General features: G+C 31.1%; 2 protein-coding genes across 6 annotated transcripts in view; one reads left to right on the forward strand and one right to left on the reverse strand.

Annotated features, from left to right (window-relative positions):
- Positions 1–1,405, forward strand: part of LOC124354400 (protein TRC8 homolog) — a 29,583-nt gene extending 28,178 nt beyond the window's left edge. Inside the window, exon 7 of one of the 2 annotated variants that reach the window (XM_046804823.1) lies at positions 1,124–1,405. In XM_046804823.1, coding sequence (XP_046660779.1) covers positions 1,124–1,382 — 259 coding nt within the window. In that variant the 3' untranslated portion in view covers positions 1,383–1,405. The remainder of the gene's footprint in view (positions 1–1,123) is intronic. The other variant, XM_046804824.1, reaches the window with a different exon arrangement.
- Positions 1,406–9,098: 7,693 nt separating this feature from the next.
- The window catches only part of LOC124354401 (ras-related protein Rac1), a 70,430-nt gene continuing 57,428 nt past the window's right edge, over positions 9,099–22,100 (reverse strand). For all 4 annotated transcript variants that reach the window (XM_046804829.1, XM_046804825.1, XM_046804828.1 and 1 more), the window contains exons 5-6: positions 18,013–18,147; positions 9,099–13,584 (exon numbers count right to left, since the gene is read on the reverse strand). In XM_046804829.1, coding sequence (XP_046660785.1) covers positions 13,429–13,584; positions 18,013–18,147 — 291 coding nt within the window. In that variant the 3' untranslated portion in view covers positions 9,099–13,428. The remainder of the gene's footprint in view (positions 13,585–18,012; positions 18,148–22,100) is intronic.

Here is a 22,100-nt window from a genome sequence, read left to right on the forward strand (position 1 = left end):
GTCCTTGATATGCAGCTCAAAAACATTGAAAATAATTTATTTTGCATACATACATTCAATAATTTCATTTGGCATAAGCCTTTATGGTAGGACTACAAATAAAAATATGGACTCTATTTTAAAGACTCAAAAACAGGCCGTAAGAATCATTTTAAGATTGGGTCATAGTAATTCAGTTAAACAGCATTTTTCTACATTAGGAATACTAACTGTGTATAGTATTTACGTTTTTGAAACTGTCTTAAGCATAAAAGAAACCTTTCATAACCATTTAAAACTAGGACACCATCATCAATATTCAACAAGAAACAAAAACAAGTTGTGCTTAGAAAAAACATAATTTGCAATTTTATTGCAAAAAACCCTCATACATGGGTGCAAAGTTTTATAATAATCTGCCTTCTAGTATTCAATCAGAGCCACATTTAAATAAATTTAAAGTCCTTCTGAAGCAGTATTTAATAAAAAGAGCCCTATATAGCCTGGAAGAGTTTTTTGAGCCGTGTATAATACTTGCTTAACTTTCTTTAACTTAATTAGTCACATTTAATATAGTTACATTAGCATTAAAAAAAAAACAACTTTGCTATTTTGATACACTTAACATATAAATAAATAAGACAATATTCACTAAATAAAAAGCTAACTAACAATTTAAAAATTAATTATCTACAGTTAATACATTACTACCATAGATTAAGACTACTTTTATATTAGATAACTAGCACTATATTTTGTATTATTCTATAAATCTGTACAATATGTGACACAATAATTTTGACACTATTCTATGTACAATACCTGTACTGTCTTATGAATAAAGAAGTTTTGAATTGAATTGAATACAGAAAAACATCAACTTACTGCAAATCTAAGTTTTAGAAAATATAACAATAAAACAGTTTTTAACTAGACAAAATGACTTAATTGGTTGTAATTGACTTAAGAATTATGTAAATCCCACAGGGGCAAAATATTTAAGTTACATGGAATATCTTTCTTCTTTTTCTTGAATTAAATAACTATTTCATTAAATTGAGGGTTTAAAACTGCAGTAAGAATGCAGATGGTATGTAATTTTAATAATATAAAAATTAATTAATTGAACTGCCACTGATTCCAGATACACAAATGTGCTAGTGCCGTGGTGGCTGCTGCAAGAGAGGTGTTGGGAGCCACTACAGACGCAGCGGATGGCTACTGCACACTTTCCACTCCCCACTCTACGTCAGCTACGTGACCGTATTTGTGCAGTATGCTTGGATGATATGCGCCTGCTCTCTGCGCGTGTCACACCATGTCATCACGTGCTGCATGCATATTGCCTTCGCAAGTGTGTCCAATCTTTCCATCAGTGTCCTTTGTGTAAACACCCATTATGACAAAATATAATTTTTTGTAAATATTTTTACTTTATTATTCCACAGACTAATTTTGGGATATTTACATGGATACTTTATCATATAATGTGAGAAATGAAATCTATAAAAAATCTACAAGGCATGGTAATTGTCTTGATATACCTTTTACAAGATTGGAAAAAAGGTTGTCATAGTATTAGACTATATAATGAGTTACCACTCTCTACCATAGATTTATCCTTTAATCTCTTTAAATGTAAATTACATAGCTGGCTGGCTGCTTATTTATCCCTTCTATATTTTCGATCAATGAATTTTTAACATGCCAATTTCAGAAATAAATGTTTTGTAAGTCTTAAATATGTAACCATTGTAATTTCCTTATTGCACATAAATGTCTTCAGTATTAAATTTTCTACAAGTTTCTCTGTAAACATTTATGTTTTTATTACCTATTTAACAAATTAATTGTACGTTAAACATAAAAAAATTGTTTTTCGAATGCTCTTTTTGGTTTTACATAGTACATCTTAAACAATAAGAGAGATACAGTTATGGAACAAACTTTATTCAATTTATCATATCAAAAACCATTAGAACAAATTGCATTTGTCTTTAGATCCCTCTTCCAAAACTCCCAGCAAATGATCATTTAACCTCGGGTACTAAATTGTGAGTGAAATCTTTTGTTGGCCGTTACTCAGTAACAAAGCATTTCCGGACCTATGTTTATATGAAATTTTTCATTATTTTTTATAGTACAATAAGCTCAGAGTGCCGGAGACACTACCCGAATCATCTTGTACGAGATATATCTTGTATTTGTACAAGGTGTAAATTAAGTCCTGATCATATTCCAAACAGATTGAGATATCGATTGAGATATCGATGTACAACCTTCACCATACTTATTAGAATAATTTTTTTAGATATTTTTTGGGGTAAAAAATATTTTACCCCCCTTTTCAAAGAGGTAACTTTTAATTTTCAAAATGCAACTCCTAATCTTGTGACAAGTTATTGTAAAGGTCTATTCGATCCTAGCAAAAGTTATGGGCAAATAACACCTTACATTGTAATGCCACCTAGTAAAAGACATCAAAACCAAACCATGCAAGAAACTAAGAACAAAACTATGCACACCAGAAACATTAGTAATATTTTTTCTGTTATTTGCCCCTACATCTTACTAATAATGGCGTAGAGGTGTTTTCTTAGTGTCATTGTGTTTCTATTAAATAGATCTTTAAAATTATGTCACAAGATAGGGATTGCAGTTTGAAAATTTAAAGTTATCCCCATGTGTCCCCCTTTGAAAAGGGGGGGAATTTTCATTCAAAAATCCAAAAAAGTATATATATATATATATACCGGGTGAGTTTTTTAAAGTGATCCACTAGCTAACTTTTTAATACACGACTTAGCACCACACTTTAAATTTGGAACTTGCTCAATTTTAAGTTTCACTCAGGAATACACTTTCACATTTTTTGAAGATAGCCGCCATTTTCCAATATGGTACATTTTAATCAGGGTACAAAGAGTGCATGTGCAACGACTAATAGTGACACTTCTAATAGCTTAGTAACTTGTACAGTTACTAAGCTATTAGAACTGGTCCTTTGTTTTGGTATTGCTATTACAATAATATTTTTTTATATAATTTTTAAATGTGTACAATAAAATATGTATTCTTTAAATGTGTTTGTTTAGCTGCGATCTATCTACATCGCTGCTTCTGAAATCTTTTTTTATCTCAAATCTTTTTTTTATCTCAAATCTTTTTTTACTAAACATTTAGTCGAAAAGTTAAATGAATATCAAAGCAAAACGATTAATGCTCAGCGTAAAATATGTCTAATATCAAAACACATACAAACTACACACATAACAAAACACTAACAACACATAAAACTAACATTGATTAAACGTGCTTTAAGAGTTCATGCCACTGATGATGAAAACTTTCAGTCCACGTAGCTCCTGAACCATTTAGAGATATTGAGAAACTATCAAGAGCAAAAATGTCTTATTTTTTAGAGTATAATCTAAAAACAACATAAAATACTGGTGTTCCTTAACAGATTTTAAAGTTTGCCACCATATTGGAAAATGGCGGCCATCTTCAAAAAATTTGAAAGTGTATTCCTGAGTGCAACTTAAAATTGAGCAAGTTCCAAATTTAAAGTGTGGTGCTAAGTCATGTAATCGTGTAATTAAAAAGTTAGCTATTGGATCACTTTAAAAAACTCACCCGGTATATATTATATAAGTGCCGTGGCACTTAAAAGTTTAAATTATTTGAAAAGCATTATTATCCATTTGTTCTAATTTATTTAATGTAGATTTATAAATGCTAAGAATTCTTTTCAAGTACAGTAAGCCCTCTTAACCGACTACCTATGGACTGAAGCTTCTCCAGCTAAGGGAAGAGTCGGTTAAAACAAAAATCACCATTACACAAATTGCTAAAGTATAACATATATTGCAATGACTCTAAAGTTACTTATAGCTTATTAATGTTTGTTTCATAGTACCTACAACTCATTTATATTTCACTTTGATCATTGCTTGAATTAATTGTACAAAATGCAATGCACTAGTAACATTGAAACAAAAATGGATTGTAACAAACTATAATTATTCTGCAAGTAATACTGTACAAAGTTTTACTGCAAAAGAGATAAATTAGACCTGAGACAGTAAGAATATTAATATTTTTTGTCCCGGAGAGGCGACTGTTAAGCTGACAGGCAGTTATGAAAGTGGCTATGTAAGAGCAGTACATTAAAAAATTTGTTTATTCTATACTTTTATTTTTTTTAAACATAGTAGTTTCCTTGTAAAATAAGCACTTGTATAATAGGCACTTGGAAAACTGTTTGAAATTCCACTTGCCTTCTGCTCTCACATCCAGGAATTTATGGTAATTTTCACTGAATTTGTTCTCACTAAGACAATGTTTCAGATGCGGAAAAGGGTAAAAATAGCTAAAAGCAGGTGATACATAACATCCTAGTTGAATGAGACAAGGAAGTAGTGTGAGGCCTTGCATTGTTGTGGAAGAACAAGATTCCCTTTGTATATTTGTAACCACATCCAGCTGATCAATATTTCACAGTAGACTTCATTTTTTATAGTCGTAAAGTTTTGAACTTAAGTGAATAAGACTAAAATTCTTATGGTTGTTTATGGACATGCATAAAGCCCACCATAAAACATTACATCTGTCCCAGACAGCAGCCATTATTTTTGGCTTCATAGGAAAGGTTGTGTGCCTTCATTCCATAGAATCTGACTTGAATTTAGGGGTATTATTGGATACCATTTTTTTATCTATTATAATAATGTGACGACACATGTCATTTCTCTTCTTTGTCGTAAAAATTAAAAAGATCAACTAACTGTCCAATCTCTTTCAGTTGTTGTTTGGGTACCTGTTGAAAGATTTTCTAATTCTAACACTTGAGAGAATTCCTTGGTAAGAGTGAGTATTGTGAATTCCCTGACCTCATAGTTTTGTTTCATTGTACTTATAAAATTTTCAAGTGTCACAGATGGTTGACCTTATGTTCTTCGTCATTAATATTTCCACAGCCACGTTGCATTCTCTGAACCATTTTGGCACTGAATGAGATCTTGAGGCCAAGACATGAACTTCTTTTAGTTGAAGTAAAAGCAATTTCGGAACAAACTTTGCAGACACATTTCAAAACCAAACCATCAGTCAAAATCTGTGAACTAAGCCAACACTGGTAGCTAAATAATCATTGTCTTCAGTCACTAATTCTAGCACTTTTTCTATGTTTTCATCACATTGACTTGTAGTGGGCCTTCCTCACAGCTAATCCCTTTAGACAATTTCAACCCACTCATAAACTTACATATTACTCATACAGTCATCCTTAAAAGCACGTGATAACTTTTGATAAGTCTTTTTACAAGTGTTTGATAAAACTGGATTCAAATACTCAGATTGATTATTTCTGACAAATCAAAATGCAATGAAACAATATGTGTGGAAAAAAAAAACTGATACCATCATGCAGCTAAACAATGCAGGTTCACTGACATTATTAATAAATCAGGTAGAGTACAAAGTTGTACTCTGTCCTTTTTCATTGTCCTGTAATACTTATCAGGATACTTTGTCAATGGACCCTGTAAACATCTTTTGTGTGTCATATTTGAGTAAAAAATTATTCTTTGGTTATTTTGTTTAGTAACATTTATAATGTACATTAAAAATGTCTGTGGCTCTTTTTGATTTTAAAAATTGTTGTTTTGTAAAAGGTTTCTTTACTTTGCACCATCAAATTCTATTTGTCACAGACTTCCTCATATTAATTATATAAAATGCATATTGTTATTTTATTCTACAGAACTTACTGTTTTCAAATTTGTTCATCTGAGATAAATTCTTGTTTAAAGTTTGTTACTGAAGATGGAAGATTTGAAAGGATAAGAGGATTTTTAACACTTACTTATGTTATATATTACAAAATGTATAACACTATGTTTTGAGGATTTAAATCTACCCTCTTTGTCAAGTATAAGAAATTTAATGCATAATAAAGTACTTAAAACCTTTAACATGCAGCAATGGACTGTGACAATAAGAATAAAAAAAAACAACTAAAAACCTAAAAAGATTTTAACAATTAAAAAAACCCTAACCAACAAAATATGTACACATGCCGTGACACTGAGGTCTGGGACTAAAATATAGGGCCGTGGATGGCTGCTTTAACCTTCCCCCTTCTGGTCTCATTGTTTCAGATGATACGCCGCCGCCGAAATACCACAGGACATGACAACATTGATTTTTTTGTTAGTGATCCACTATCGTTTGTGCAGGTGTGACATATTTGTGCTTTTGACTTATGTGTGTTGACAACGCCTGGGTTCATTACCTTGCCAAGTATAACTTTTTATTTCTTAGTGGCAGTCCATTGCCGCACATTGGAGGTTTTAAGTACTTTTTAGATTTCTTATGCCTGACAAAGAGGGTACATTTAAATCCTTGAAACATTTAAACATATAGTGATATACATTTTGTAACATATAGCGATAGATTACGAGGGCTGTTCAGAAATAACAAGTTTTAACATGGCGTGGCAATGGATGTTCCTATACTCAGTACACAACCAGCCGTCGTAGATTGTGCATTGTGCCTATCATACTTCGTATACAGTGGAGTGTTGAAATGAGCGCTGCAATTGAAAATCCTGCTAGTTGTGAATTGCAATTTGTAATAAGGTTATTGTTAGCAAAAAATCACAAACCAATTGACATTTATCACCAGATTTGTAATGTGTACGGTCAAGGAATAATAAGTGAAAGCCGAGTGGTGCATTGATTTTAAACATGGCGAACTGGTCTTCGTAATGAGCACTGCAGTAGTAGGTCTAGTGTTGTGAGGGATGAATTGGTGGCAAAAATCAGCAATATGTGATTATTGTAATTGCACAATTACGGAACTCACATTTATGCCAAATTTCACGGAGTTTAATCCATTGAAATTGTGATTGGTAAACTTAGTTACCAATAATGTTCTGTCAGGTGGCATCTGAAGATCCTAATGGAAGACCATAAAAACAGAAGACTTGCTGCAGCACTGACATCTTTGGTAGACTACGACAAAAGTGGAAACCAAGTCATCGATTGTATCATAACCGGCGACAAGACTTGGGTAAAGCAAGTCAACTGTAAAACAAAATGGCAGTTGATGGAATGGGGACACACGCATTCGCTCATGAAACCAAAGAAGTGTCTGCAAATGCTGTCAGCAAGAAAAACCATGGCCACTGAGTTTTAGGGCAATCAGAAAAGGGATGCACCACACAAAAACAAAATTCGGATTAAACTCAGCAAGAAAATGTTGTTTCTCAAAACATGGCCAATCGTACCAAAGAGTTCTTAAATGGTTTTGGCCCTGAGCGCCTACCACCAGTTACTAGCGATGAACACATTGCTCGCTACACGATTTGACACTTACGCCAAACTGCATGTGGAAAGCCGTGGTTGAACTCACAGGTGGCAGATTTCCACAGAGAGAGTGTTGAAAAGCTTGCACCATGTTATGATAAATGTCTTAATTTAAATGGTGATTATGTTGAAAAATACCCTAAGAATTTACCTTCATAATGTAAATAGTAAAAATTATTATTTTCACTTTGTTAATGTTTTATTTCAAAATATTTGTTACTCTCTAGACACACTCGAAGTAAGTTTGGTTATACTCTGTTATCTGAAACCAAAGTTAAATTTTTCTTTGTTTGAAGGTTATTTTTGACAATGGAAGGATTGTGAAGGAAACAGGATTTTTTCAGACATTTGCCATCGTTCAGTGAAACAAGAAATCAGTAACACTACGTTTCGAGATCTGCAATCTGATCTCTTCTTCAGGTATAACTAACCTAATAAATAATTACAAACTAGGTTAAAATAAACAAATCATACCAAAGCGTTGTGGCACGCCTAAGTCAGGAATCACAACCACCATGTTGTTTGTCAACTTCACTAACTCTAAAAACATGCACTTAATAAAAAACTGTACACAACACTAATCATTAAAACTGAACTACAGAATACAGGTCACAATACGTCTGAATTCGTCTACAAACCACTATGACTGACCAGAGGGCACTAGCCAATGGCAATCATCATGAGAGGCAAAAACAAGATGGCGGAAATAAGAAGGAAGGAGGACAGGAATGGACCCTTTTTTATTATTGGTTTATGCTAGATGAACTTCTTAAAACCATATTGTGACTCCGCATTCGTTTATTACAAATATCTGACCCGTTTGATACTTTTGGTTTTCTTTTTAGTTCATTTTTTAGAATTGGCAACCAAAGCGGCCTAATCTCGACTGATTGGTTGGTCTGCCAATTTAATGTATATCGCCTCAATTAATTTTCTTTTGAAGAAATGTGGTTCCCGATGTATTATGTTGGCTTCACCCCAATTCATATGATGGTCTTCGGACCAACAATGGTGTGCAATTTTTGACTTTTCTGTGAGACCCTTTCTTGTGTTTTCTTTGTGCTCTTTGATCCTTACGTTTAGTAGTCTTTTTGTCTCGCCTATGTATTCCCTATTGCAACTACATTTTATACTGTAAACACAGTTTTTGGAATCCTGTGTGCCATTTTTTAGTTTTGTTTTTACGAGACATTGTCTAAGAGTATTGTGTGTTTTAAACGCGGTTCTAATGTTGTACTTTCTACCTACTCTTCTAATTTTCTCAGATAATCTCGGCACATAAGGGATTGACATAAACGCAAACTTATCACAATTCTGTTTTTCTGACTCAGGAATGATTCTTCTGGTTCATTTGTACTTATTTATTACTAATTGAGGGTACTATATGAAGGTTAAATTTTTGCTATGCACTTAAAGTACTGAAACAGGAAATTATGCAAACTACGAAAAACTGTCTTTATGATGGTATGAACAAGATTAGAAATCATTTCTTGTTTCTGAATGATCTCTGCTTCTGATGAACATAAAACCTCGCTTGAGATTGTACTCATGTTACAGATCTCAAGTCTAGAGGGTTTGATTACAAATAACTACAAGTGTTAATAGATATAAACTAATCTAACTTCCAAAGCAAAAATTAAGTTTTAGTGACAAATAACAGATCTAACCAAACATTTGGTTGCTTTGTTATATTTTTCAAGGTCACACTACAAAAGAGAATGATAGAGAATGTAGTAATAAAAGACACTCTTGTAATTTAAAACATTTTATTTTTATCTAAATGAATAGACAATATGTACAAAACAAGGGTGGATACTGGAGAGCTATTTACATGGCAGTAGGAGTTAGTGTAACTGTGCGCCATACGACCTCACGTCACGACATCCATACTAAGCGTTTCTCAACACCTGGCCAACTGTATGCCAGTCTTTGTAGAATTGACTTTAAAAGTAAACAATTAATACTAATTAATGAGTTAAAACACTAATTAACTGTTAGTAAATTATTCCGTTAGGCCTACGTGTAACAAATAGGATGAGCTCTTTTGTGGTAAAACATTTGTTTAAGAAAAAATCATAGGAAATAATCAAATCCCAGGATTTACTGGATGAATATAAAAATTAGGTACTAAATAATAAGCTCTGCTAACATTTGGACCATTTGTTTTTATCATACTGCAGACAAATTTTTTCAATAGACTGGCTTGGTCTTTATAATAACTGTTTTCAGTTCCCTATTAAGAGGTCACTCACTATATAAAGTGATCTCTGGGATAATTCAAGTTTTTCAGTGTACTAATTCAAAATTGTTTTTAGTTGTTTCAGTAAACAACAATACAAGAAGTCATACGGAAGTTTTCCATTTACAAACACCGAAAAACTATGCAGTATAATAAAAAAAATCAGCCCATGACTCAAAGCAAGTCTTCACTGGTGTTTTATTGGATATTTAGTTTTGCTTTGCCTTGCTTGTTAAACACGATTTTGAACTGAAGACACCCTATTTGCTTCTAGTGATGAAAACTACTATTATATCTACAAAGAGTGGCAAAATGATGCGCCTACAAATACTAAGCGATCAAGAAAAGATTTGATACAACACAATTTGACAAGTACTTAAGTTATAAAACTACTGCTCTGTAAAACAGAAAAGAAATCAAAGTTTGGACCCTTAACAATTAATTATACATTCAATGACAATGGACTGGTAAATTTAAAAAATTTCAATTTTATAAATAAAAATATAAGGCAAAGCTGCCGACTCCCACCACTAACTTTGAACACTATTACTACACGGCTAAAAAAATAAAATGTTTTTATACAATAAAATTTTTATTCTCTGTAAAATTAACTTTACATACTCAAATCCATCTTCATAATTTACAGTGTGCAGGGGAATCATTCTTCTAGATGTGTACTTGGGATTAACTGAAAATATGTGTTGACTTCAATGCAATATGAATCTTCACATTGAGTATATATACTTCTTGTCTTATCAGACATTATTACAGAGATTGTTACAAATGTTATTAATTTTTAAACAATAATGAGATTACAATTTAGAACAGATTCAGGACTTGCAGATTTAACCATTGGTTAGTTACAGTACATGAGTAATGTACATAAGAGTGGTTGCAAGAAATTTGCAAAAGAACTTAACAGTTTTTAACAGATTTTTGCAAAATAATACACTGTACTGTAAAAAAAAAAAAAACTGGCAATATAGGGATGTAAGAAAATATTATCAATAAATATTCTATCTGTCTTGTGTAACACAATAAAACATGTTACTTATTATCCCTCACATCAAGATTCAAACCCCACTGCAATACTATTACTGGTACAAATAAAGTTATTTTCAATAATTACATTGACAGACACTCATTACGATAACGGATACAGTTAACATACTGCAGATGAATCCTTAGAATGATATAATGGATAACTCGCTAGGAGTGTATCTACATAGATAACGATAATTGGTACCGTACATTTTTGTAATTAAACAATTATACGTCATCTATAACATTTTTAAGAAAAGAATGTCTCTTGTAAAATGGCATATTAATTTAAAAACCACAACAATATAAGAATGGTAGAAAGTAATGTGAAAAAAGGGTGACTCTAATTGAATATATTTTAATTTTCTTTATCTTATATACCCATATTATTACCTAACAAATGATAAATTTGTAAATAGTTCATTTACATTTTATTACATAACAAATGTGTTATTTTATTAAAATTTAAAATAAAATTATTATTAAAAAGTATATCTTGAGATTGAATAAAAAGAAACTTAATTTTGTACAGAATAAGTTTATGTAAAACATTACAGTTTCAGTTTTTAAAATACAATATATTAAACTACAATCTGAAATATTTCTCACAGTTTCCTCTTAAAATTTATAATCATCTTGGTAGTAAATAAATATGAAATATTATAAGACAATGAATCCTCGTTTTGTATTGTTTAACACTTAATATGGTGAAGTTAAAAAGTTATGGTGAATAATTTAAAATACATGTATACTATCACACTTCACCAGATTAAGAGACAACTTTATAATTACTCCTTTTCAATGTTCTACACTATAAGTAATTTCTATAATTATTATAATTAAAATGTCTCAGGAAACAAAACTAGTGAAAAATGTTACGTTACAGAATGTAAATAAAAAAATGTATATAAATGTTTAAAAAGCAAAATAATTGACTAAAAAAGATATTCATTGAATACTTCACTAGTTATCATTCTGAGAATACAAGAAAAACGTTCAAAGGGTAACTTTTTACACTCGACGGTTATACATCTCATACGATTATAAGACCATGAAAGACATTGAAAATTTCCAAATGAATTCTTTCTAACTTCCGTAAGCAACACTAACACTCCTGCTATATTTACACTCCACAAAAGCATAATTATTAAAAAATATAAATCTTTGCATCTTATTAGTAAATACAATAACCAACTGCTACTCAACTTCAATAGATACCCTATCAATAAAATTAATCTTTTTATATAAGTTTCATTATATTTATATGATAAACAATACTATAATTAACTTAACCTAAACTAAGAGAAGCAACATCGTAACAGACAACATATCATATGTTAATGTACAATGTAATGTAGGCAAATGTACACGGATGCGTTACAACATAAATGCATGAGTATTAGCACTAGCAACATTGTGTCGGTTTAACGGAAACGCCATTGCGCGCATTCTAGATTAGAAAGTTTAGACAAAGCACAGTAAATGAAAATTACACAACTAAAAACTGAGAAGAGAATAATTTGTTTTTACTGAAAGTAAAAAGTACCTAATATAAGATTTCTGTCATCATGAAATTGAAAATATAAAATTTAACAAAAAGTATTGTATTAGTTACTAAAACATGTAGATAAATTAAAAATATTTTAAAATGCTTAACAATAATTTAGACACAAATTCACAGCACTATTCAAACCAACAGAGTGATAACTGATAACAGGTAAAACAGATCAAAATAAGTGTTAAAATATTCAATGATCATATGAAGATGGAATTATGACAACTTCCACGAAAACAAAACTATTAAATTGAAATGTTTAGAAAATGTATTAAAATTCACAAATGAAAATAAACATTTTATTAATAAAAAGTTAAAATGTAGAAATTGGAGACTCATTCCTTGTACATTATGTAATTGAAGATTAAAACATTCAAAAACACAATGTTACAGATTTGGAATTTTATTGAGGTATGAAACATCAATTTCTTGTATAGTTCAGAAAAGAATTATAATATTATAGGAACAATATTTATTGGTTAAAATTAGCTTAAATTACTAAATAAAATTACTACACACATTTTAGAATATAAGATATGTGCGCCGTAATAAAAACCAGTCAAAGAGTCCCCAAAATCTACTGTTGTGCATTCCAAGTTCAAACAATTATTACAGCAAGACGTATAGTAGGCAAATAAAAATTCTGAAATAGCAACCAAAAGAAATCTAATTGATGTAAATCAGTTTCAAAATGGATTTCTAAATACAGGTAAGCAATAACCTGAGTTTTTGTATCACCCAAAATAATCTCATCACTTAGGCGACAATTTTATTTTCTCTACAAATTTTTAGTTAAAGAAGTTTCATACTTCTTTTATTGTGGTCATAGGATCAGTCTTAATATTTTTTATTAATATGAATAAAACCAAAAAGTAACATTTTCCAATAACGCATTTATACTTCATTGGTTTAACTACAAAATATAATTTTGCCTTGCCGTTACTTAACTATCAACAAAATTATGTGTCAAGGAAAATAACTCAAGGACATATTCTGTTATACTTAGAGAACTTAAAAAAAAGTAAAATGAGTACTTAAAGATATCTGATTGGTTCTAGACTGCTCTAGCTATAAACTATCCAATATTGCTAGGTTTAAATAATTTTGTTGGTACTACAATGAGCTGTGCAGCACACAAAGCAACAGGAACATCTTGAAATATGGTCGCAGACCGTGGTCACAAAATTCAGGTGATACAAAAACTCGGATCAGACAAATGGAGACAAAATGGTTGTTGCTGCTGTTTACAGGAGCAGGCACTTCCGCCGCTGTTTGATTGGCAGCACAGGACAAAGAACGGCACGAATTGCCTCGTCAAAAACTGTCTTGAGACCCTTCTGTGTGAGAGCGCTGCATTCCAGATACTTTACAGCTCCTATCTCCTTCGCCATGGCCAGCCCCTGTAGCACACACTTGCATCAATTCTGTGTATAATTTCAGTGACATGTATTTCACTTAAAATAATCATGAATATGCTAGTAATTGTAACCTGTACATTTCAACCAATGTAAGACAAGAGTACTAGTGTGGATTCTGGCATTCCTCCACACACACTCCCAAGCTCACATTGAAATGTGTGTACTTGTCTTACTGGTTTACAATTCATAGCTAACAAAATTGTTGTAATATAACAATAAAATATACCAGCAACAATAAAATATTGTTAATACTGACTAAATCTTACGACTTATAACAAAATAATGTACTACGGAACTGTACATTTCAAAATGGCCTACAAGAAAGTCCACAGTGGCATATATCTATAACCCAAAATAACCATTTTTCCCTTTTGAAGTTTACATTTTTATTACCATTTCCGAAGCTATTTAGTCAATAATGTATCCATATCGATGTATTAAGATACATACAGATTAGATCAATTTACTCTATAAGCAAATAATTTGGATCAATATTTTTGTAAATAGGTATTATGTTTAAAATACAGCAGGTTTTGGTTGGATGTGCTCTGCTTGGTCGAGCGGGCACCATACTACACTTCATTGCGAAATGTAATAATGAAATCCAAGGTTAACACATCTTTAGCTAAAATAACGTAAAACTGATTAGTAGAGTTACTACCTTAGTATACTATTAGATCCTCAAATTTAGCAATTGTTTGGGATGAAGCTACCATGTTAAACAAAACATCAGTAGAACAATGCACAAACTGTGAAACATAAATTTACCTATGGGTGGATGTACAGTTTTGTTCCCTTTGACTTTTGTCAAATCTTGCCAGTGCAAGATTTAATCTGGTACGGGAGGAACGCGTGCTAATGAGATCATACATATAGCCATCATATATGAATAAATAAATATGAATAAACTTTGAGAGTTTCTTTGTGTACTCATGAAACGGGCATTTTGCAGAATTTTTGCTCGAAATTGGTAATGGAAATTACCACAAGTCAATGGTAGGATAAATTTTGACAATGAAAACCTCTGTGTTCTGGTAAAATACATGTTCTGGCTAGACAAAATATATCCAGAAATCAATAACATAAGCTGTAAGACTATAGCTTGGTTCAGGGAGAGATCAATTCTGTCACCTAGAAACAAGCAAGTAGACGAAGTAAAACAGTACTTTGATTCTTTTACAGATTTATTCATAGATGCAACACCTACTACTTTGTAGACACTGTGCTAGATCATGCTGAGGCAGTTCATTTTCCTACAGAATTCCTGACTGCCTTGCAGCCCTTTGGAATACCTCCGTGTAAATTAGTGTTGAAAGTAGGGTGTTCCATCATTTTACTATGAAACCTAAATTGTGTTATGGTAAATGATTGCTGATAAAATCTTTAAAAACTACATAATAGAATGCACAATACTAACTGGATGTGGAACTGGAGAAGTTGTTTGATTCCTCGGATTATTTTAATTCCTACAGACTTACCTTTCCAATTTAAGCGGCTATAATTTCATGTGAAATTGTCTTTTTCAATGACCATTAATAAGTCACATGGTCAAAAATTCAATGTTGCAAGATTCGATTTAAACATTGTGTTTTTCACATGGACATATTATGTTACCCTTTCACGGGCAACTTTCAAGAATAACATATTTGTGTTGTCCAACAAAAAAACTGCTGTAAATATTTTGTAGTATTACTGCAGTATGGGTAACAACTACTGCAATTATTTTACCAAATTAACATTATTGCCTTTAATATGGCAAAGGGATGTTTTCATTCTAATGATCTGGTGCTAAACGAGAGCAAAATTCAACAGCTTATTTTCAATTCATGACAATACCTTTTTAGTTGACATTCAGAATCAGACAGATAAAGTAAAAAAAGTACTTATGCCTTACTCTAGACAACACACTATCCTAAAAGACTCATCTAGACACTCTGCCAAAAACTTAGCTCTTTTTAACGTAGCAAGAAGAATTAAATAAATTGACAATGCAGATGTTACTAGAGCAGCCTTTTAGAGCCCCACCTTAGGTATGGACTAATAGTCTAGGGAGTGACAATCCTCAGAAGATTCCTGATGATAGAAAAGATAACTGTTAGCGCTCTTGAAGAACTAAGGCCTCAAGACAGCTGCAGCAGAGCCTTCAGGGAACTAAGAATACTAACAGTGATAGGTCTCTATATACTCCAAACAATTAAACATTCTGTTACAACAGGACAGACTTGAACTGGAGACCACCACTGTTACAACACAAGAAATTTACACCACATTAATCTCAAAGCATAATAACATCATCTCAAACTATCATAAAAGCGAGGAGCCTACTTCAATGTCTTTCCAAACTCCCTGAAGAAAACTCTAGCAGAACATTTGAAGAAAACCCCTTACATTTTGACTTCTTTAGCGGCCCTCCTATACCACTCAGGAACTCCTGGACTTGAGAGCACAATTTCCATAAATTAATAAATAAGAACCAAGTATTATTATACAGTGACTACACCGTTCCTGTATATAAAAATTAAAAAAATGATGTTTACGAATTAAGTCTATTGTCTATGTAAACCAATTTTTTGGAATTAAACATAAACAAATACAACGTATGTTCAAATTCTAATGAAGGAACATTTTTTTTAAATATTGTTCTTAACTTTGTACATGTTGTTTCAAAAATTATAAAAAGAGGATATTTTACAATTTTTCTGCAATATGTAGTTTTAATTTACAAATCTCGTGAAATGATTAGATTTAGTTGGCATAAAACTAGAAACTGATTGAAAGCATCACTAACTTTGTGATGTTTAAGGGTGTATCAATTTTAAAAATAACTTCTCCAATGCTCAAGATAAGGATCACAGTGGTTGGGTTAGCCTGGTTATTGAACACTTGTTGACAAAAATCAATAACAAAACTGCCATTTTACAATCACTGAGAATTCTTCATTTTTCAAAATGTTTCTACCAAATTTCACAAAGTTTGAGTTCATTAAATTTGTTGCGGAAATGCTTTGCTACCACAAACTTTGAGCCAAGTAAGTTCTGAAAATCTCTACAAAAGGACACAAAAACAGGCTGTATTGTTGAATTTCCTTGAATACTATGATAAACATGTGAAATTCTAGATCATATTGTAAATGATGATGAAACATGGGTGAAGTTTGGTAACTGTAAGACAAAAGGGAGTCTGTGGCATGGGGACACACGCTTTCTTACAAAAATAAACCAAGAAAATGTCTCCAAAAAAGATCATGGCAACTGGTTTTTGAGACAGGAATTCAATTAGAATCATACATTCTAATTGAATTCCTTGTATGAGACACAAAAATAAATGCAGAAAAGTATTGTGAATCACTGCAGAAACTGAATTGGCGATAAAAAACAAATGTCACATAATAATGAGCTCAAAACTTTTGTTTCTTTACAACAATGCAACTCCACACACAGCCAATTGTACTTGACAGCTCTAGGGATGAGTTAAGTCATCATTCTCGATACAACCCAAATATTGTGACAAGTGACTACCATCTCCCTCCAGCGATGAAGACCTGGCTTGCAATTTCGATAGTGACGCAAAACTTCATGCCGCCGTTAACCAGCATTTAAGATCTCAACATTGTGGATTTTTCAAAGTACTTCTGTAATGTTATACTAAGTGCTTCAATTTGAATGGGAATTATAGTGAGAAATAGTCAAAGAGTGTAGCTTTCAAATGTACTGTATATAATTTATTTCTTTCGCTTTAATTTTTAATATCTAATGATCTTGTTACTTTCTGGACAGCGCCTACATAAGTTCTATTACAACATAGTTCACATAAATATAATAGTTAGTAAGCTGAGAATCTCTTGCCAACACGACGTTAAATGTTTTAATCAATCAATTATAAATTTGATCTTCTCATTTTGTTTTGCAAACTAGTAACTCAGCGTGCACATGGTTAATCTTTTTAATGTAAAAATTATCATTTATTTAATATTAATAAAATTCCACAGGTTAATTAGTTGAGAAGTTGGATTTAGGAGGACTCATTCTTCATCTTGCTTTTGTAATTAAAACTACTAGGTTTGTTTTCACTATTATTGGCCATCATTAAACCAAGCTTAGGGATGGAAAAAATTATGAACTAGGGCAGTAATTATTATTAAAAGTAGTGGTGATATTATTTAATATTTTGGAAGCGTGTGATACATGACTGTAAGATTAGAAGGTTACATTGGTAAGTTAGAAATATTCATCAGAACACAGTGTCAATCAATAAATATGTTATTGTGGTACTATAAATATTTTGTGTAAGTCTTAATATTAATTTACTACTCTTAAAACACTTTATAAATTCTAAATGCTTTGAATGCCAACAATCTGTAAACACAAACTGTAGGATTGCACCGTAACAGTAAACGATAGATGCCGTTACCTGAGGATATGTGATCGGTGACAACTTCTTTTCCTTCAGTTTCTCTATGGTCTCCTTGTCCTCTCTGAGATCGAGCTTGGTGCCCACCAGGATGATGGGGGTGCTGGGGCAGTGGTGTCTCACTTCGGGGTACCACTACAACAGAGTTTTGTCATCAACAATCATGCACTTACAGAAGATACAACAAATAGAATGTATTATTCCTATACTGAGAAAACAGATACATGAGAGTGTAGTGTCTCTCTCACAATACGAGATGTGGCTAGGTATATGGAATTTTACTACTGTAGTGGATGACAACACAGAGCTGAAAGTGGAGGCTTCGTTATTCTCCTAAGTCTGCCATTACAGCCAGTTGAAAATTGTTCATGTCAAGAACAGAAGAAAAGAGAAAATATGTCAATAAGAAACTGTCAGGGAATTTACAACAGGATAATTTTTTAATATTGCAACATTTTTACAGATAAGATTTATCATCACATTCACAGAATGTTGAGTGCCTAGGTCAACATAGTAAATCCACAATTCATACTATGGGACAACAATGCAGACTTCAATGTATCTGTGACATGTCCATAAAAACACATAATAACATTGGATGACGTGGTAAAATTATTTTGAAATGTTACTTTATTATAGAGCTGAGTATTGAGTGAGTACAGAATGAGAGAATGAGTAAAAAGTTTTTTTTAAACATTTAGAGGATTCTTTACCAGGACAATACCTCAAAGTTTCATGCTGAGCTGTTATTGTCCTAACACAACATTATTATTATGTAAAGAAATGCCCCCAATCTGTTCTCATTTGCTTCACTACCTTGTAACATCGTGGTTTTTTTTCAAATAATAGCAGTTCTGACATGAACATTTTGTCTGTTTAAAGAATAAAGGTTTCCCAGGAGGGTTTATTTCTGACTGGTTTATACTTTCCAGTTGAACCTACACTGGGTACAGCAAAATCAATGTGTCACTTAAGGGACATGTTAAACTTCACATGCGGCAGTGTACATATTGAAGAGAATGGATAGTGTAAAACTAAATACACTAATATATATATAACTTATTAATATATAAATATAACTTTTTTAGACTCAATCAATTTTCTATAGCCATTTTTTCATCTGCTAACCTGCTACTAGTTGTCATATTACATACCCTCAAGATTTACATCATATTACGCACAATACTATACTATTATTTCATAGAGCCATGCTGATTTGATCTCCCCTGGGCCAAGCAGCACAATGATGTGCCTTTGCATTATTATAAATAAACTAACACTAAATTAATTTTTTAATAAACATAACAAGCCAGTTCTCATATATATTAAATCACGATTTTCTTTCTTTTATTTTAAATTATAAATTTTATGTTAAAAATTCTAGCACATTCTATTTAATGCTGTTAAAGATATCAAGTTCTTCATTCTAAGTTATTATGGCAGACGACCAAATGAAGCCTGCACACAGCAGGCTTTATTCCTTATTAATTATATAAGTTATATCTTAGCTAGATAACTAGTCCAACTAATGTTTTCAAAATAATTCTGTTTAGTGCATTACTATTGTAATTTTTAAGCGTATTTCATTTATTTGAAACAAACAAACTTAATCATAGCTCAATGAGCACAATTTTTTCTAGTAATTATGAAAATATAGCTAGGTCTTTCAAAGATAATAACAATATTTAATTTTTAAAGAAATCCTTTCATATGAAACACAACAATGAAGTCTACAGTATGAATTTAATTAATTGTACTATAACAGTGTATAATAGAGTAAAACGTTTAGTGACAATTGGACCATGACTTGACCCCTTTGCTGAAATCAGGCAAAAAATTGTGTCTAGTATTTGTTATTGGACCCCATTAGCTGGGTCAAAAAAGTAGAAGATTCCGGTTAAGAGGACCGGTTCGATTCAATTGTAAGTCACTGTCTGATTCCATATTTTTTTATATTTTAATACTTGCATCGTAAATTTTAATTATTTTCCTGGTAATTTGAGAGTCTGGAAAATTTTAGATATTAAAGTAGGAAGTTTATAAACAGGATAAGGATTAAATGATGTTGATCGATGTTCAAATGTGACTGTTACGTTTCAGGAAACTTTCGGAGAATTTTTAATATTTGGAGTTTTAACTTTTAAATTGACCTCTCTGAATTTTGACCATTTGAGTAATGTTATAGTTTTGATATATTTTTATATTTGTCGCAATTTTTACAAGTATTTAAATTTCAAGCAATTTTAATTATATATTCAATCTTTTTAAAATTAAATAGTAATAACAGCTCTTGATTACTAGTTTATTTGTAAAGAAGATTGAGAAGTATATTGTGAAGAATTTTTAGTTAAAATTCTATTGCAAGAGGAAAATTTTATTTTGAAAGATGGCCTGACTCTTTATTTACCTTTTTTATTTTTATTTCTTTCTTTCTTTCTTTTTTTTCATGTGAATGAATTTAATTATTAATTTCAAAGCAAGAAGATTTGAAAAACTACAAATAAAATTGTGAAAAACTTTAGAACATTCAATAAAGCCATGTGTTTGAAAAGAGTTTATAATTTTATTTCAATTCCATCCATTGGAACTAAATTAAATACTCTTGAATTCAATTTAAATACTGTGTATCATAATTAATTAAAAATACAGTGCGACAGCCCTGTAAAATGGAATTTTACTCTACTTTATCAATTAACATTATAACGTTTGTGGTACAGCATGACTGTGAGTAAGCATGTCATATAATTGTTATAGTGGGATATAGTTTTGATTCAAAGCAGTTTAGAATAATATTTAGCACCCAATTCATTATTATTTAGTGCGGTTTTTATCAGTTTGTGTCCATATAAAAAACACTACTTTTTTCTAAAACATCTTTATAGCTCAGTAAACATTTACATCCTTCTCAAATTTGTTTCACCATTAATTGTTTGTTATTTTATGATTTTCTTAGTTGATTATTGAGGTAATTTATTATTATTTTCTAATTTTAGATTTTTTAAAAATTTTTTTGTTTTGAAATTGTTGTTGACAAATGCATTTTTGGGCCAAATCGTCTACGCACTTACCAAAGCTTTAACGCTAAAAACTGAATAATTTAACATGCTTATATTTATTTTAACTACTAGTTAATCATTCTATAGAATTGCCCCACAAGTATATGTAACACAATTTCTCTTTACCAGCTTAACAAATATAACCTAATAAGACAATAGTTCTTTCTATTGTTAAACAAATTAAAAATTCAGGAACATACAACAAAAGTAAAGAAAAATTCATACATGATGGATGTCTGAGTAGAAAATTTCCATCACAGAAAGAAGTAGAACGTAGGAGAGCTGTCTGTGTCCAAAAGTGATTTATCGTTCTGTAAACTGTCGATTTTGTCAAATGAGGCAAGAAACACGGGCACTCTCTGAGAGCAGAGATACTTTCTCCACACTTTTCTCTATTTGTGTTCTAATTGTACAGAACTAAATTTAACCCTTAATCTGGTGGTCATTAGTTTTGTATTAAAAATACTTAGGTGTTTCCTAAACGAGTTATATACACTTCTACAGATTTCAACCAATATAAGACTTGTTTAACATCTTGTTTGTAGACTTCTAAGGAATATAAGTTATTTAGAATTTTAAAACAATTACTGAAAATTTTCAAAATGCTTGATATCATTATATGAACAATTGTCGTATTATGTGTGCAATATTTTTTGTCATGATTCCAGCATAATTACATGTATAAGAAAAACTTTGGACAGTGATAAAAAATGTTTATAAGAATGCAATATCTTTGATTGAAGTTTATTTGAAGAATTAATTTGTTTCATAAAAATCAAATATTTACTTGAGTAAATAGTATTTTAATACAATTTGACATAATATGCATGTCTGGCCTGCAAAACATTTAAATACATTAAATGTTTCAAAGTTTTGCTTTATGTTGTATGTGTGAGATTTCACAGATCAATAAACCACCATTTACACCAAATTGTCAACTACTAAAGCAAATAAAGCTCTATTATCAAACAATTAATAAAAATAAATGTAATTGAAAGGAAATAATCTTAATTTATAAAATAATGTAAGTTA

This window comes from Homalodisca vitripennis, chromosome 2 (assembly GCF_021130785.1).
Source record: "Homalodisca vitripennis isolate AUS2020 chromosome 2, UT_GWSS_2.1, whole genome shotgun sequence".
In the NCBI taxonomy this organism is placed as follows: Eukaryota; Metazoa; Arthropoda; class Insecta; order Hemiptera; family Cicadellidae; genus Homalodisca; species Homalodisca vitripennis.